The 17,601-nt window shown below is 40.1% G+C and overlaps 1 protein-coding gene across 1 annotated transcript in view; it reads left to right on the forward strand.

Moving 5' to 3' along the window:
• FH (fumarate hydratase) overlaps nt 1–9,586 on the forward strand; it is a 30,533-nt gene extending 20,947 nt beyond the window's left edge. The window contains exons 7-10 of the mRNA XM_042925856.1: nt 1,798–2,001; nt 3,938–4,065; nt 5,999–6,152; nt 9,210–9,586. Coding sequence (XP_042781790.1) covers nt 1,798–2,001; nt 3,938–4,065; nt 5,999–6,152; nt 9,210–9,352 — 629 coding nt within the window. The 3' untranslated portion in view covers nt 9,353–9,586. The remainder of the gene's footprint in view (nt 1–1,797; nt 2,002–3,937; nt 4,066–5,998; nt 6,153–9,209) is intronic.
• Nucleotides 9,587–17,601: the final 8,015 nt, after the last annotated feature.

The raw sequence follows: 17,601 nt of genomic DNA on the forward strand, positions 1-17,601 counted from the left end.
TCCCTTCTTCTGCTGGCTTCAGGCTTTATTTTCTATTCCTTTTCTGGCACCATTATTTGAGACTTTTCTTTTTGAAGTAGACCTGTATTGCAATATACTTCCCTCTTAGGACTGCCTTTGCTGTATCCCAAAAGTTTTAGACTGTCATCTTTTCATTTTCATTTGCTTCCATGCATTTTTTTATTTCCTCTTTAATTTCCTGGTTAACCTATTCATTCTTTAGTAGGGTATTCTTTAACCTCATGTATTTGAGGGTTTTTCAGATTTTTCTTGTGGTTGACTTCAAGTTTCGTAGCATGGTGGTCTGAAGATATGCATGATTTGATCTTGATCTTTTTGTACTTGTTGAGGGCTGATTTGTGATCCAGTATGTGACTGTTACATGGGCACTCAAAAAGAATGTATATGCTGCTGCTTTAGGATGAAATGTTCTGAATATATCTGTGAAGTCCATCTGGTCTGTGTGTCATTCAAAGCCATTGTTTCCTGGTTAATTTTCTGCTTAGATCTGTCCATTGTTGTAAGTGGGATGTTAAAGTCCCTTACTGTTATTGTATCATTATCAATAAGTTTCTTCATGTTTATCATTAATTTATTTATATATTTGGGGCTTCTAAATTGGGGGCATAAATATTTACAGTTGTTAGATCTCGATGGATAGACCACTTAATTATAATACAATGCTCTTCTTCATCTCTTGTTACAGTCGTTTTTATATCTAGTTTGTCTGATATAAGTATGGCTATTCTGGCTTTGTTTTGGTGTCCATTAATATGATAGATGGTTCTCCACTCCCTCACTTTCAGTGCAGGTGTCTTTAGGTCAATAGTAGTGAGTCTCTTGAAGGCTGCATATAGATGGATCTTGTTTTTTTAATCCATTCTGATACCCTGTGTCTTTTGATTGGAGCATTTAGTCTATTTACATTCAAAGAGATTATTGAAAGATATGAATTTAGTGCCATTGTGTTATCTGAGCTGGTGTTTGTAGTGATGTTCTTTGATCCTTTTTAGTCTTTGTTACTTGTAGTCTTTTTTTTCTCCATTCAGAGCCCCCCTTAAAATTTCTTGCTGGTTTAGTGGTCATGAACTCTGCTAGTTTGTCTGGAAAACTCTACTTCTCCTATTCTGAATGACAGCCTTGCTGGATAAAGAATTCTTGGCTGCATATTTTTCCCATTCAGCATGTTAAATATATCCTGCCACTCCTTTCTGGCCTGCCAAGTTTCTGTGGATAGGTCTGCTGAGAACCTGATCTGTCCTCCCTTGTAGATTAAGGACTTTTTTTCCCTTGCTACATTCAGGATTCTTTCCTTATCTGTTTCCCCCACAGTAGCCGACTCCAAGAGTTCAGGTTTTTCGCTCCGCTGTGGTAGCCTCTGTAAGCAGGGCTCCCTCTTTGCTGCCGTATCCATAGTTCTATCTCCCTCGCACCTCCTACTTTCCAAAAGGTGGTTGCTTTTGTACTTGTAGACTTGCAGTTTTTATTCTCTCAGACCTCGGATTGATTTCTTGGGTGTTCAGAATGATTTGATAATTATCATGCTGTGTTGTGGGACATGCTGTGTTTGTGTTTGTGTTTGTGTTTGTGGCAGGCTTAGGGTCCTGCCATCTTTACTCTGAATACCCATTTTCAAAGCTGGCAAAATCAGTGGATGGTTGAGAGACATTTATTTCAATGGTAAATATGTTTTTTCTGTTTTTGCTTTTCATATCCTGGAACTTTCTATTTATCTTGCTGAAATTAGAAAACTATTTAATTTTAGACGATAACTCATAGGGTTATTTTTTTCTTCAGGGTTGCCTTTTGTCACAGCTGCAAATAAATTTGAAGCTCTGGCTGCTCATGATGCTTTGGTTGAACTCAGTGGAGCCATGAATACTACCGCCTGCAGTCTGATGAAGATAGCAAACGATATTCGTTTTCTGGGTTCTGGTCCTCGCTCAGGTCTGGGAGAGCTGATCTTGCCTGAAAATGAGCCAGGAAGTAGTATCATGCCAGGTAATGACTAGCTGGTAAACATTAGCGCTGGAACTTGACAGGGACCCAGGCGTTCTCATGAACAGAGCATGTCTCCTTGTGTTAAGCGTGATCCCAGACATAGATAGAGACGTGTGTGTCACAGTTATTTCAGAATATCTTTGTGGGCCACCTTTGATCAGAATTGGGGAACATCACCCAACATTATAGGAAAAGAGAATTTTAATAGCATGTATGTGGATTCCTACATTAGAGAATAGAGGAATCTCTCTTTCACAATCCAAAGCCAGAAGAATTCTGAAACCAGCTGTGAAAGTGGTCAGCCTGGGTTGAATAAAAATGAATTATTCCAGTTGCCTGTTATTTCATTTTCTGCTTGGGGTTTTGGCCTGTTCAGTAAGGGAAGTGACACAGGCTTTGGATGTCTGGGTTCTAGGAAGCCATTTGACAGATTCATGTGACATTCACTGAATCCTGAGGGGAAGTGTTGGTAGCTCTGTTAGACGAATGTAGTGGGTGAACAGTGACACTTAAGTGACAATAAGGAGGTGACTTCAGACTGGAGGGATGTCTCAGTAGCAGGCCGCAGGTCTCTGCCACTTCACCACTTCCCTGGTGACTGAGGGTGAAAGCAGAGAACACGTGTGGGTCACACGAGCAGGTAAGGAAACAGCAGTACGCCAGAATTGAGGCCTCTGTGTGTTGGGCTAAAACTGACAAGGTGACTTCTAATAGTGAAGAAGAAAGACCTGAGTGTTGATTCTCTTAAATCTACACATGTGTACAGAATGAGAAGAGATCTGATTTTAAAATAATTCATGTTCAAAAATGACTTCAATTTAGTTGATGGCAAATGCAAGGTAATTGCCTAGAAAAGAGAAACCCAGATCCACAGATGAGGAAATAACCTTCCCAGTGTGTTGCCTTGTACTGGTCGGCAGAACCTGGTATGTCAGGTTCACACCTGAGCTCGTCAGAGGGGTGCTCCCAGGGTACTGGGACTCTGGGGACTCAAGACGAATAGGAACATTCCAGTGTAACGTCCACTTCCTCTGAGCAGTCTCCCAAGTGTCAGTGAGGCGCTAAGAGTTCCCATAGCAGCCTGCTTCTCTGTATTTACCCCTCAGGTCCTGTAGCTGCCTGCTGTCTCTGCTCGGCCTCCCAAGTTCTGCAGCGCAGGGGCTGCGCCTTTCTCACCCACTGTTGCATGTACAGTGCCTGGCTTCGTAACTATGTCCATGATGAATGGAAGCCGAGAAGATGGGGTGGGCTGGACTCAATGTGCGGTTGCCCAACTCCTCACACATTAGCTGTTGAACCATTCACGGTCTGTGGCAACCTGTCCTTCCTTATTTGGTTGGTTTGCTTCATTGCATCAGCACTGATGGTTGGACACCTGCTTTCTTATATGTCTTACTTTATTTAATGAAGTCAGATTTCCTTCTTTTCTTGATAATTTGACATAATACCTAATCTTGAAGCCACGAGCATGTTTTTTTTTTTAATATGAAATTTATTGTTTAATTGGTTTCCATACAACACCCAGTGCTCATCCCAACAGGTGCCCTCCTCAATACCCATCACCCGCCCTCCCCTCCCTCCCACCCCCCATCAACCCTCAGTTTATTTTCAGTTTTTAAGAGTCTCTTATGGTTTGGCTCCCTCCCTAACTTTTTTTTTTTCTTCCCCTCCCCCATGGTCTTCTGTTAAGTTTCTCAGGATTCACATAAGAGTGAAAACATATGGTATCTGTCTTTCTCTATATGACTTATTTTCACTTAGCATAACACTCTCCAGTTCCTTCCACGTTGCTACAAAAGGCCATATTTCATTCTTTCTCATTGCCACGTAGTATTCCATTGTGTATATAAACTTGCACTGTTGGTAGGAATGCAAACGGGTGCAGCCGCTCACGAGCTTGTTTGATGTGAGTCTTTCCTTGGTGGCTTTCTTGAAGGCAAGGTGAACCCTACGCAGTGTGAAGCGCTCACCATGGTTGCAGCCCAGGTCATGGGGAATCACGTCGCCGTTACCGTTGGAGGCAGCAATGGACATTTTGAGTTGAATGTTTTCAAGCCAATGATGGTAAGCTTTCAATCTGATTTTTAATTTTTTTTTTACTGAAATCTAAGTGTATTGTTTTTTCTTTCATAAAAGTCTTTGGAGGTTTCACATTAGGTCCTGGGATGATAGAAGTAGCAATTGGAAGTCAAGCATATGTTAATGTTAGCAGATTAAGCCTGGAAGGAAGCCTAGGGGAAGTGTGGATAGCCCTATTAGAAGACTTTTAGCTCAAGTAATTTGATGACTTTTAGGTGACTTTTAACTCAAGTAATTTGATGGTTTGCTTTATTTAATAGGAAGAAAAAGTGTGGAAATAGGGTGTGGGTTTCTTCCTTATCCCTCACCAGTGAGGATGCCAGTGGCTAGAAATAAGTCAGATCTCCTCAGGCTGTCCCTCAACTGTCTCCTCCTCATGCTGCTGCTTTATTTTTCTCTCAAGTTCAGTCTTTTAGAGGAATAACCCACATTCACTTTCAGGCAGATTCATTACTTCTGGCTTCCCCCCGCCCCACTTGTGCTTGAACTGTTCCCCTGGTCATTTGGAACCCCCGCAAGCCCATAGACTTGCTGACCTCTGAGCTTGGCCATGACTCCCTTCTGTTTGGCGTCCTCAGCACCCTCCTCCCATGCCCTTCTGTCCCTCTCTGGCTTTCCTTCATCTGTTTTCCCTCTTCCACAGACCATGAAAACATTCGTGTGTCTAAAAATCGTTCTTTTACTTCATCTTCATGAAGATGGAATGAGGTGACATCATCTTTCATCCATTTTCCTCTCCTTTGGATAACAGGGCTGTCGTCACGTGGAGTCTGTTACTAGTGTAAAGTGTTATATCTAAAATATATTAAGGGCTCATTTCCAATTTGTATCTGGTATAAAGTCTGGTTTTAATTTGATAAGAACATGCAAATGACAGATATTAAGAATATTCATTCAGTGTATTTGTCAAATCTAGATCAGGCACTGTACTGAGTACTAGTGGTAGAATAATAAGGAAGACAAGATATTTATTTGTCCTCAAGGCCTGTACGTTCTTGTGAGAAATAAAAGGCCAAAGCAGAACTCGCACATGTAAGCTTTTGCTTTCCTGTTGGATTCCAAACAATACGAGCTGCCTGGCAAATATAGGTGTGCAACAAATGTCTTGCTAATCTTTTTATGTTAAAACACAAAAATCTATTTTTTTGTCTTTAATAGAAAATACATCAGGGTAATCAACATTTGCCTTACATTAAAGTCATTAGTATCGAATTTAACCATGAGGTTCTGTGCCTTCTAGTAGAGTCCATTGTTGGGAGTATAGTTTTCAGATCCTGATGTTTTAGAACAAAAGAGAGTAGGATGTGACTATAGCTTTATACATATTAGAAATGTTACCAAAAAGGAAAAACATGCTAAAACTAAAAAACTAACTGATTTTCTGTTGGTTTTAAAATAATGTGTGAAAGGTTATTTTAAAGTTCCTGAGGAATATTTGTTTTGTTAAGCATAAAAAATGTGATCAGTGAAACCTGGGAAGTCCTCACTTCATTCACTGCTTCCAACAGGCTGAACATGCTAACATTTGCATCTTTGCGTCTCTTCCGGAGGATTCTTTTTCCATCTCTGGTTGTTTGAGTCCCCTCCATCAAATAGGACTTCACCAGTTCCTACAACTGGAATTAATTTCTCTTTCTCTGTGCTAACATTTCATACCCATGTTTTATCACACTACAGGGTCTCTTGTGTTTCAGTTTATTTGTATTTATGTCTTTTATGTTTTTTAGATTTCAGTGTCCTCAAATGTTCCATGGATATAGTGCTTTACAAGTTGTAGGAGTGCTGTTTATCAAATTACGTATTCATTTATGAGCCAGCAAATAATATATGCTAGTGAACAAAAAACATTAGGGTTAATAAGCCTCTCTCTTCTGTGTCTCTCCCTCCCTCCTCCTCCCTTGTTCTACGCCCCTCATAGATTAAAAATGTGTTACACTCAGCCAGGCTGCTGGGGGACGCGTGCGTTTCCTTCACAGAAAACTGCGTTGTGGGAATCCAGGCCAACACAGAGAGGATCAACAAGCTGATGAACGAATCTCTAATGTTGGTGACAGCTCTTAATCCTCATATAGGTAAGGTTTAAGGAATAATAATGTCATTTTGAATACAAAATTTAAAAGCTAAATATTTTTAAGAGATTATTGGATCAAGGTGGACAGCAGATTCCTTTTGGGCATTGTTTCAGTAAAATCTCATAAAATATTTGAAATTGCATTGAAAGACACTGTTTATATATTAGTATGCTGTCCGTTAGGTTTCATTTTATTTGAAATGTGGTAAACTCAGAAGTTCAAACTTCCATGAATCTTAATGGAATTGAGATGCTTAATGTTCTGTGCAGCGCCTGGGCCCTCACTTGGTAACGTCACTAGGTGGCACTGGCTGATTAGCAGTGTGGGATGAACTCACTTTTCTGCCTTCTCCAGAGGCTCTACTACACTTTGATTTTCTTGTTTTATTCAATTCAGAAGTGGAAAGCTACCAATAAGAACAAAAGAAAAAGGACTAAGTATTCATTGCTTTTAGGGAAAGGGGGGGAAATGCAAATATTTTATCTAAAACTGTGACTCTTATGTGCAAGCCTTTTCTAGAATTGCAAATATTTTATTATGTGTTCAAACATATCGACTTGGATTGCAGACTGACCACAGTGATCCTCACCAAAGATACTCGTCTGACTTGTAGGTCTTGACACATTCGTTGCATTACATTATGGTGTCTTAAGAGCCTTTTCCCATCTTCTGCTGAGGTTGTTAACATATTGTTTGATTTTCTGTTTTAAAACCAGTTCTGATGTAGTCATTTGGCATGATATGTTTGCTGTTTAAAATATTCTTCTATATGGGGCCCCTGGGTAGCTCAGTTGGTTGAGAGCCCGACTTTGGCTCAGGTCATGATCTCACAGTTCGTGGGTTCGAGCCCTGAATGGGGTTCTGTGCTGACAGCTCAGAGCCTGGAGCCTGCTCCCGATTCCGTGTCTCCCTCTCTCTCTGCCCCTCCCCTGCTTGTGCTCTGTCTGTCTCTCTCTCAAAAATAAACATTAAAAAAAAATAAAAAAAAAAAAATTCTTCTATAATGCTGAACTTCCAAGGCAGATTTTCTACTATTGGCCTCACATCAACATACAATTTCAGTTTTGTAAAGTAAGAACTCATTTGACTGCTTCAGGTAACTCTGAGCCCAATGTGATATATCCTATTCTTTGATGTAGTGTTGAGATTGGTAATGTTTTGATCCTTTAAAAGTTATTGTACATGGGCCACCTGGGTGGCCCGGTTAAGTGTCCAACTCTTGATATCAGCTCAGGTCATGATCCCAGGGTCATGGGATTGAACCCCACATTGGGCTCTGCGCTGAGCATGGGGCCTGCTTGGGATCCTCGTGCTCTCTCGCTCTCTCTCATAATAAATAAATAAACATTAAAAAAATCGTTGTACATTAGCATTCAGCCAGAGAGCTACACAGGGGATCCCAGAGGCTTATGTGAGAAATGTTCCCTCACATCTGTACTTCAGAACCTGTTGCCAAAACACTGAAGCTAGAGGTGCTCTTAAAGCTGGACGATTGGTTAGTCTTTTTTGGAATCCGTGTTCTGTGAGGTAAAGGCCATGCGAGGATAAACCACACCTTGCTGGTGCAGCGTGAGCCTTGCAGCTGCATGTCCCGGGTTGTCTGTGTGCTTATTATGTGGTGGGCTGGGTGGGAACAGGGTTTTGTAGGACTTGAAGACAAGAACTGAATGGTTAGCATAAGGCTTAGATGCGAATGTCATCAAAATAAATGTACACCGTTCTTATATTGACCCTGAACATTTGATGAACATTCTTCCTCAAAGGTCCTCTAATCAGTAAGCACCCTGTTCAGTATGTTTAGTATTTACAAATTCAGTTGAGTAAAAAAATGGCCCCTAATTAGTTCATAGATGGTTACTGGTTACATGCCAGCTTCATAATAGTGTTGCCTCAGGAAGCTTTGTTCCTTTGACCATAGTCCTCTGATCTGGGGGTATTTGGGTTTTTTTCCTCCTTCATTGGTTTCATTTTTGTTTTTTTCTGTTTTTTCTTGTTTTGCTTTCTGACCTTTTTTATAAATTGTGTTAAGTGCAGACAGCTTGCAAAGCTGCCCTGCCCCTTTGTTCATTCCAGAAGCAAATGATTGAAGCAGACAGTGCACCTGGGTCTTAGTACATGATTCCATCTGTGCTGAAACTTCCCCACTGCATCCTTGTGGCTTCTGGGAAGAGGTCAGGGTACCAGGCACTGCCCGTAGAGAAGCACGTAGAGAGGTGCTGTTGGAAGCAGCTGGCAGGTGCATCCCTCCCCAAGGCCCTCGTTCCCCTGCCTCCCACTGAGAGCCAGTCCCTGCAGCTCCCGCACAGGGTGCTGTTTGCTGTGGCACAGCAGCAGTTAGCTGGTTATGCTTTGGTGCAGAGATCGCTTCTGGTTAAACATGTTGTTAGAAACAACACGTATTTCTACTACTCAGATGTTTTTTCATGTCTTGGTGCTATATTTTCTTTTTCTTCCCCCTGCAAAAATATCTGAGTTATTCTTTGGTATAATATTGAAATTGGTAATAATGTTTTGATCATTTAAAAATTATTGTACATTATGGGTGCCTGGGTGGCTCAGTTGGCTAAGTGTCTGACTCTTGATTTCAGCTCAGGTCATGATCTCATGGTTTGTGGGTTTGAGCCCCGTGTCAGGCTCTGTGCTGGTAGTGCAGAGCCTGCTTAGGAGTCTCTCTCTCTGCTCCTCCCCCACTCACATACTCTCTGTCTCGAAATTAATAAATAAACTTAAAAAAAATAAAAAATAAAACTTTTATACACTAGAATTCAGCCAGAGAGCTACACAGGGGAACCCAAAATCTATTGACATTGGCAACTACAATTAGTAACAAATCTGTTGTCCAAAGTGAGGTATGGTGAAGTCTGTATTAAGAAAAGTAAAGGTTTTATCCTGTATCAAACATAACTCTGAAGATGATCACTGTTAAATATTTTTAAGATTAAAAATGTTATTTTAGATGTCAGTAGCCTCAGTATCAAGTAAATAATGATTATCTTTTGCTTTAGAAAACCAAATTTCACTACTAACTCCTACGTTGCCTGTTTTATTTTTCTTCAGGGTATGACAAGGCAGCAAAGATTGCTAAGACAGCACACAAAAATGGATCAACCTTAAAGGCCACTGCCATTGAGCTTGGCTATCTCACAGCAGAGCAGTTTGATGAGTGGGTAAAACCTAAGGACATGCTGGGTCCAAAGTGATTTAAATGAATTTATAATAAAAAAAAATATGTTCTATAAAATAAAAAAAAAAAAAATGAAAAAGACTCCTTTTATTTCTTAAGCAAAAATGGATGAATGTGAAAGGAAACCGCTCCTGAACTTGACTGTCTCTAGCAGAGCTCTTTGATCGGTGTGTAAAACCCTGGGATGTGCTTGGGTCCAAAGTGAATTTGAAAAGTGTAAAATGAAATAATTAAATTGTATGAAGTCAAACAGATTCATTTTTTCTTTTATGTTAATTGTCGTTGAATCTCATTTTTGTGACTGTGTTTATTCATATATTTTATAAAAATTCCGTATCAATTTTTAAAGAGTTTTAATTTTTTTAGCTGGTGTTTTCAATTCCCCTGTAGTGAAAAAGTACTTGTTATCTGATTCCTAATGATATACTTAGACATCTATTATTTTCCTGTGATTTGGGGGCATAAGGTAAGCAAGCACTGGGCCTACTATGTGGGGATGTCAGTGTCTGTGTGTACGTATGCGCATGTGCACATGTGTGTCTATTAGGAAGTAGGACAGTTAAAAAAAACTGGGCACATGTATTCCATGTGCTGATTACACACACACACCTGGCCTTAGTTGAATTACCACAGAAAGGCTGCAGACTATGGGTCAGGAATTCTAGGATGTGAATTAGAAAGGACCAGGGTACAGGCCTGAACTTGGGAAGTGAGGAGGGTGTTGGGAAAGTGAGTCTGCCCCCTGGTCTCTGCGCACCACTGCCGGGACTTTTCAGCAGGAATTTGCTTGAAACAACCACAGGGGATTTTGAACAAGCAGTTCTAGGGAGATCCAGGCCAGATTGATCCAGGTTTAGCTTCTAAACCTGAAGCTAAAGGTGCTATTTAACTCAATCAACTTCCATTGTGGAGGGAGCTAACAGTTTGTTTTGTTCTTTCTTGCACTTTCTCTCATGATAAATGACAGGGTTGTGGAGAGACAGTCCCACTGGTTAAAGTATCTCGCATCTCCTCTATCAACTGTGTTTTTTACTTACCCCTGATATTTATTCCTGGAAAATTGGCCATCAGCACCCACTCTCTGTAGTATTTAGATGGCAGTGTATATAGCATGTAAAATTGTAATTAAAACTTCTAGAAACATTGTGATGAGAGGTGAGATTATGTTCTTCTAACTTATCTCTTAAGCTTGAGTGGACACTTTTTTTTTAGCTGTTAAAAGGATTTCAAAGCTGTTTAAAAAAAATTTTAATGTTTATTTTTGAGACAGCACGAGCAGGGGAGGGGCTGAGAGAGAGGGAGACATAGAATCTGAAGCAGGCTCCAGGCTCTGACATGTCAGCACAGAGCCAGACGCGGGGCTCAAACTCACAAACCACAAGATCATGACCTGAGCCGAAGTTGGATGCCCAACCAACTGAGACACCCAGGCACCCCTCAAAGCTTTTTTCATGCAACTGTGGAACCTATAGGATCTACTTTTCAGCCCATCATTGACTGTTTCTGCCAGTGTTCTTCACATGGGGATGGTGTGGTGTTTGTGCAGTTTGCTTTAAAACAAAGCGCCCATTCTCTTTGTTTTGTTGGAAAAAAAAAAAAGATTATTGGAAAACATAAAATCAAATTGCTTAGCAGTGCCTGAAAGCCAACAACCAAATGGGCAACTGATCTGTAGTTGTGGAACTTCGTGATGTTGGATGTTCTTTCTTAGGCGTCTTCCATCTAGATAGGCTGTTGTTTAAGGGCTCAACTAGAGACATAACCAGTTACATAATAAGGACAATAGTGGATTGAGTTCCTAGTCTCAGTCTATGCACACCTGTCTACCATATCCTGAATGACATGTTATAAATCGTCATGTCCTGATGACTTAAGTCGTCACTGAATCTTGTGAGCTGACTGCCGCCTTTGATGTTTGTGAAGGAAAGAAAACTGCTTTCTGATGTAATCCTAAGTAAGGCTTTTAGAATTCCCTGGTGAAGGGTTGTACTGCAAGTCAACTTCACTGTTTTTACACTGGGGAGTTTTGTCTTCCATGGGACATTCAGCAATATTTAGAGACCTTTTTGGTTCTGATGACTGGAAACAGGGTGCTACTGGCCAGAGATGGAGTGGGTGGAGGCCAGAGATGCTGCTGAACATCCTGTAAGGCACAGGGCAGGCCCCTACAGCAAAGGATTTTCCAGCCCAAGATGTCAATAGTGTTGAGACTGAAAAACTCGAATCCAAAAAGTATTCTCTTTGGAGGTGCTCACCATTCAGTTAGGCTTCACTACTTCCTGGTGTATGTATGGTGTCCTGGAGTTGCGGTGACTTGATGAATTGAAACTGTGAGCTGTCTCATGTCTTCCATGTGAGCGTGAGCAGGAAAGTGTTCGTGAAACATGAAGTCGAACGCAGGTGCTCCTGCCTGCAGTGACCTGTTCCCAGCAACATGTACAAAGATTTGTTCTGGATAAACCTGACGAGGGGCAAGGACTGACAAACGTGGTGGGTAAGTGTGTTTAAAATGGACACAAAATCAATCCATGGATTGTGCATATGTGATTGTGAAGAAGCCTGTAGAATGACGAAGGGCTATCTTGAGAAACTAATTTCAGGAGGAGAAAGTCAAGGGATTCATGATCCACCTGGAACTACCACCAATTTGACCCACAGAAGCATTAGGGAAATTCATAGTCACAGGGTAAATTTAAATTTGCTCACTTAATAAACTAATTTGGTTGACAGAAAAAAAAAATCTATGTTCAGAAAAATTTGGTAGAATATTTCATACTCAAACATTTTAAAGACCATGTTCTTGACTATGGCTTTTCTTACATGTCTTCATTTGCCCTTTTGCTTTATAACTATGACAGCAAGAAATCTGGAAGAGACAAATTTAATACATGTTTTGAAAGATACAAGTTTAAAACTGGCAACCTAGAATGAATTTAGTGGTAGGGATTAAGAGGTACAAACTTCCAAGTATAAATAAGTTATGGGAGTGCAATGTACAGCATAGGGAATATAGTCAGCGATATTTTAATAGCTTTCTATGGTGACAGATGGCAACCAGACTAGTGTGGAGCATTTTGTAATATATGAAAACATTTAATCATTATGTACACCTGAAACCAACAGGATATTGCATGTCAATTATACTTTGATAATTTTTTTAAACTTTGGAAGAAAAGCTCCTAATTGCATACTGCGTCATAAAAAGAGGTTTTTTAATAGCAAGTTTATTAAATTTACATTCAGTAACTGGCTTTTGAGCGACTGATCTCAAGCTGCTCCCACCTGCAGTTTGGGTGAGGAGAAAGAAGCTGCCGATTCTTGTCTGCCATTTGTGATGTCCAGAGGCAGAGCATATGCAACACTGTCACGCCAGACAGCTGAGGCCACTGTGTTGGTATCTTCTGATCATCCTGGAGACCTCTGCCAACATTGCACCCACCCTGCACTTCAGGGTTTTCTCCCAGACTGGAGACGGGTCCCCAGCTACAGATCAGTTTGCTAAGATGAGCACCAAAAAGCTCACTGGTGGATACCAAACGTATCCACCCGTGAGCCTCTGGAATGAGAAGTCTCTGGGATTGAAGGGTAGGAGAGAATGAAGGTTTCCTAATGCAAACGCTACACTCTAACTGATGAGCCTCCTCTTTAAGAATCTGTGGTCAAGGGGCACCTGGGTGGCTCAGTCAGTTGAGCGTCTGACTTTGGCTCAGGTCTTGATCTCATGGTTCGTGAGTTTGAACCCCACATCAGGCTGTGCACTGACAGTGCGGAGCCTGCTTGAGATTCTCTCTCTCTCCCTCTCTCTGCCCCTTCCCTGCTTGCTCTTCTTTTCTCTCTCTCTCTCAAAATAAATAAACTTAAAAAAAAAAAGGAATGATTTGTAAAAAATAAATAAGGAATCTGTGGTCAAGAATATTCATTTTGCCTCAGTCCGATGAGAAAGGAATTCTCACCTCTTCATGAGAGCTGCATGTTTTCTTCAGCAACTCAGGGCTATTCATCACATCAGATGTTCAAGCAGAGGTGAAATGCGAAGCTGTATGGAGAATGGCCAAGCAAGACACACAAGGAAAATGAGAGGTAACCACTGAAGGAGACAGATGTGGGCATGGAGGTTAATCGGAGTGGCTCATACTCTAGGCACTTGGAGGAGGAGGAGGAGAAAGCAGGTAGATCCAGTGGAGTTCAGTTCCACCTCTGCTGCCTCCTGGGGGGCTTTCTGGTCACAACTCAAGACCTGTAGACCCATCACCTTATCCTTACAATGGAGCTATTGATACATATTCATACTTATATCCCTAGGCTCATGCGAGTATATAAAGTACCCAGCACAATGCCTGCACCAGTTAGCTTCTCCATTTCATTCCTTGAAGACAATGGGTACAATTGCCAAATACTGAACTGATTTTTAAAAGGATGAGACTGGGGTGAGATCAGAGTTGGCCATTTTTCCCCTCAAGAGTGTCCAGCTGTGTAATTTATCAACCAAGCTGGAACACTTTGTAGAATTAAAGGAGGGCATCAAATAATTGAAATTATACAATTTTTGAAATGTTTATGAACCAATTATTTTTATCATATTGGTGGACCTACAAATAGTGCTACTCAAAAGCTAATCTCAAAAATAGAATTCTCTCCAAAATAATAAACAACACATATGTCTGTGTATGTACATTAAAAAGCAAAATTTTAAACAATTCTGATTTTCTGAACATTAAAAATAGAAGCAAAAACTCTTGGTACCTATTCGTAGAATTTGGTGAGTTCCTTGTTTTTTTTTTTTCTAAAGTTTATTTATTTTGAGAGAGAAAGAGAGTGTTAGCAGGGGAGAGGCAGAGAGAGGGAGAGAGAATCCCAAGCATGTTCCAAGCTGTCAGTGCAGAGCCCGGCATGGGGCTCATGTCCACAGCTCGTGTCGTCAGACTTGTGTGGCGGGGCTTGAACTCACAAACCATGAGATCGTAACCTGAACTGACTGAGCCACCCAGGCACTCCTGGTAAGTTCCTGATTATCTTCCTCTAATAAAATGTCACTTTTTTTTTTTTTAGGAATGTATTTTTTCCAGTAGGGTCTTATTATTTTCAAATTTTACACAAAATTGTCTGTAATCTTTAAAATTGTGTTAATGGTTAATAAATGTGAAAGTTTGCTATTTTAAATTTACTCTCCTTTGTAGACTATATGATATTTTTAATTGAGCAATTAGTCTCTCTATAGCTGCTGATGCACCTGATAAGCTCATAGTAAATTCTGTTAAATTGAGGATACTTATAATATTATTTTTTGTATTGACATGTATAGTATTTTGACCCAATTTCTCTTTTTGCCCCCATTCAGGCTAACTTTGATAGGTGGTTTTTTTTTTGTTTTTTTTTTTTTAATTTTTAAATTTGAGTATAGTTGACACACAATGTTACATTGGTTTTAGGCATACAATATAGTGACTCAACATCTCTATACCTTATGCTGTGCTCACCACAAGTGCAGCTGCGGTCTTTCACCAACGCTATTACAATGCCACTGACTATATGCCTGTACTGTGCTTTCTATCCCCAGGACTTATTCCTTCCATAACCAGAAGACTGTATCTCTCACTCTCTTTCCTCCATTTTGCCCATCCCTCCCACTTCCCTCTGGCAATCACCAGTTTGTTCTCTGTATTTATAGGTCTGATTCTTTTTTATTTATTCCTTTGTTTTGTTTTAGATTCCACATCAAAATGAAATCACATGCTATTTGTCTTTCTCTGGCTGACTTACTACACTTAGCATAATAGGTTACATGCTAAGTGTAATACGTAAACAAAGAAGTTTTTTTATTTATGATTTGTTTGCCATATTTGGATGCTGTGAAATCGTAGGATTTTGGTATTCATCCTATTCCAAAACAGAATGTTAATTTGCACAATTATAAGTAGGAACTTCATACAAAAAGTTTTCTCAAAAGCTGAGATGCTCCAAGTGAAATCATGCATGGTTGGAGCATTCATCATGGAATTGGTTTAGTCCTCTTGTTTTTGTTGGGACAAATTTCAATGTCTTCCTTGTTTGCAAGCTTTGTTTTCAATCATTGCAATTCAAATTACAAAGCTAGAATACCTGGGGCACCTGGGTGGCTCAGTCGGTTAAACTTTGTCGGTTTGACTTTGGCTCTTATCATGGTCTCTCAGTTCGTGGGTTCAGGCCCGGTGTCGGGCTCTGTGCTAACAGCTCAGACCCTGGAGGCTGCTTCGGATTCTGTGTATCCCTCTCTGCCCCTTCCCCACTCGCACTCTGTCTCTTTCTCACACTCTCTCTCTTTCTCAAAAATAATAAATAAACATTAAAATAGAAAAAGCTGAACTACCTAAAGCTGTTGGTGCTCCATTTATCAAATATGTAGATCAAAAATCTCCAATTTTATTAGTTACCTGTGGCTACTGTAATGAATTACTACGCATTTGATGGCTTACCACACAGACATTTAGTTCTGGTTGCCCAAAGTCTGAAATCCATCTCACTGGCCACAGTCAGTGTCTACAAGGCCACACCCCTCCTGAGCTCCTGGGGAGAATCTCTTCTCACCTCTCAGCCTCTGGTGTTTGGGGGCAATCCTGTGGCTGCATCCTGCCAATCTCTGATCCCATGCTCACATGGCCTCCTCTTCTGCCTGTGTCAAATTTCCCTCTTTGTCTCTTACAAGAGTGAAGATACATGTGGCTGCCTTTGGGGTCCACCTGGATAATCCAGGACAAGCTGACCATCTCAAGATCCTTTACTTGATTAAATCTGCAAAGTCCCTTTTACCATTTGAAGTAACATTCACAGGATCTAGAAATTAGGACCTAGATATCTTTGACAGTCATTATTTAGCATACTACACCAAACAATTCTGAACAAAATGCAATTACAATTTAGAAGCTGCATTTACAAAAAATTCAGTTCTACTGGATGTCACAATGATTTATGAAGTCATTCTTTAAAAGCATTGTGTGCTACCCTAGCTTAAATAATTTTCAAATGTCAGCTTGTTAGCAAGAAATTTTGATTAAGTAAGTATGTAATATGTTTATATATTTTGATAAGGACATCTTCTATTTCAGCGAGGAAAATATCACAGCTTACTTGAATTGTGTTTAGACCATAACCAGTTCCAAGTATGCTTTTGCTCCATAAGCTTCTTAAATTAGTGAAAACATTGTTTTTACCACCACACTGTGTTTCACCAAAATAAGTATCTATATTGCTACAAGATTAAAAACATTTATCCTCAATGTTGAACTTTTTAATAGCATTTACAATAATACTCATGATGCTTTTTCACTTCCAACAACTCAACAAAAATAGATTTTGATCATCATTGGAGATAACTGACTTCCTGTTTGAAACACTTGATGACTAATACAAAAATGTAACTCTTCTGTTAATGAACCCAACTTTATGGCTTCATTTTTTTTTTTTTAGTACTTTATTTTTCTTTGACTAGTTTTAGGTTTACAGCAACATTGAGAGGAAAGTAAAAGATTTTCCATTTATCCCTGCTCCTACCCGTGCACAATGGCCCCTATTATCACTATCCTGCACCAGTTGGTACATTTGTGCCAGTGATAACCCTACATTAACACATCATTATCACCCAGAGTCCATGGTTTACATTAGGGTTCCCCTTAGTATCGCACGGGTTTGGACAAATGCACAGTCGCGTGCATTATAGCTTCACTTCTGGTGTGAGCACAAGAAAACTTGCAAGCAGGAACAAATGAAATTCACTTTGTAGGACTGTCATTAAAAGTAAATGAAAAAGCTACGCTTCACAGAGTGAGATGGAAATGCACTTTCCGAGGTGCCTGGGTGGTTCAGTGGGTTGAGCTCAGGTCATGATCTCGTGAGTGATCCATGAGTTTGAGCCCCTCATCAAGCTCACTGCTGTCAGCATGGAGCCTGCTTTGGATCCTCTGTCCCTCCCACCCTTCTCTCTTCCCTCCCCAGCTTGTATTCTGTTTTTGTATTCTGTCATTTTTGTATTCTCTAAAAAATAAACATTAAGAAAAAATTATTTTAAAAAATGAACCTGTTTTTGAGTTTATTCCTTCTGACGAGGCTTATTAAAATCTTTAAAAAAACCATGTACCAAATAATAAGTAAATAGTTGTATATTTGTGGTATACAATAAACCTCAAAACGCTTGTGGCAGGAGCGCTCAAATCATTCGCCATATGCTCTGTGGCAAGATGGCTCCGCCTGTATTTCCTGCCCATGTGTAATGCAATATAGGCCTATTTTGGT

The sequence above is a fragment of the Panthera leo genome, chromosome F3 (genome assembly GCF_018350215.1).
Source record: "Panthera leo isolate Ple1 chromosome F3, P.leo_Ple1_pat1.1, whole genome shotgun sequence".
NCBI lineage: Eukaryota > Metazoa > Chordata > Mammalia > Carnivora > Felidae > Panthera > Panthera leo.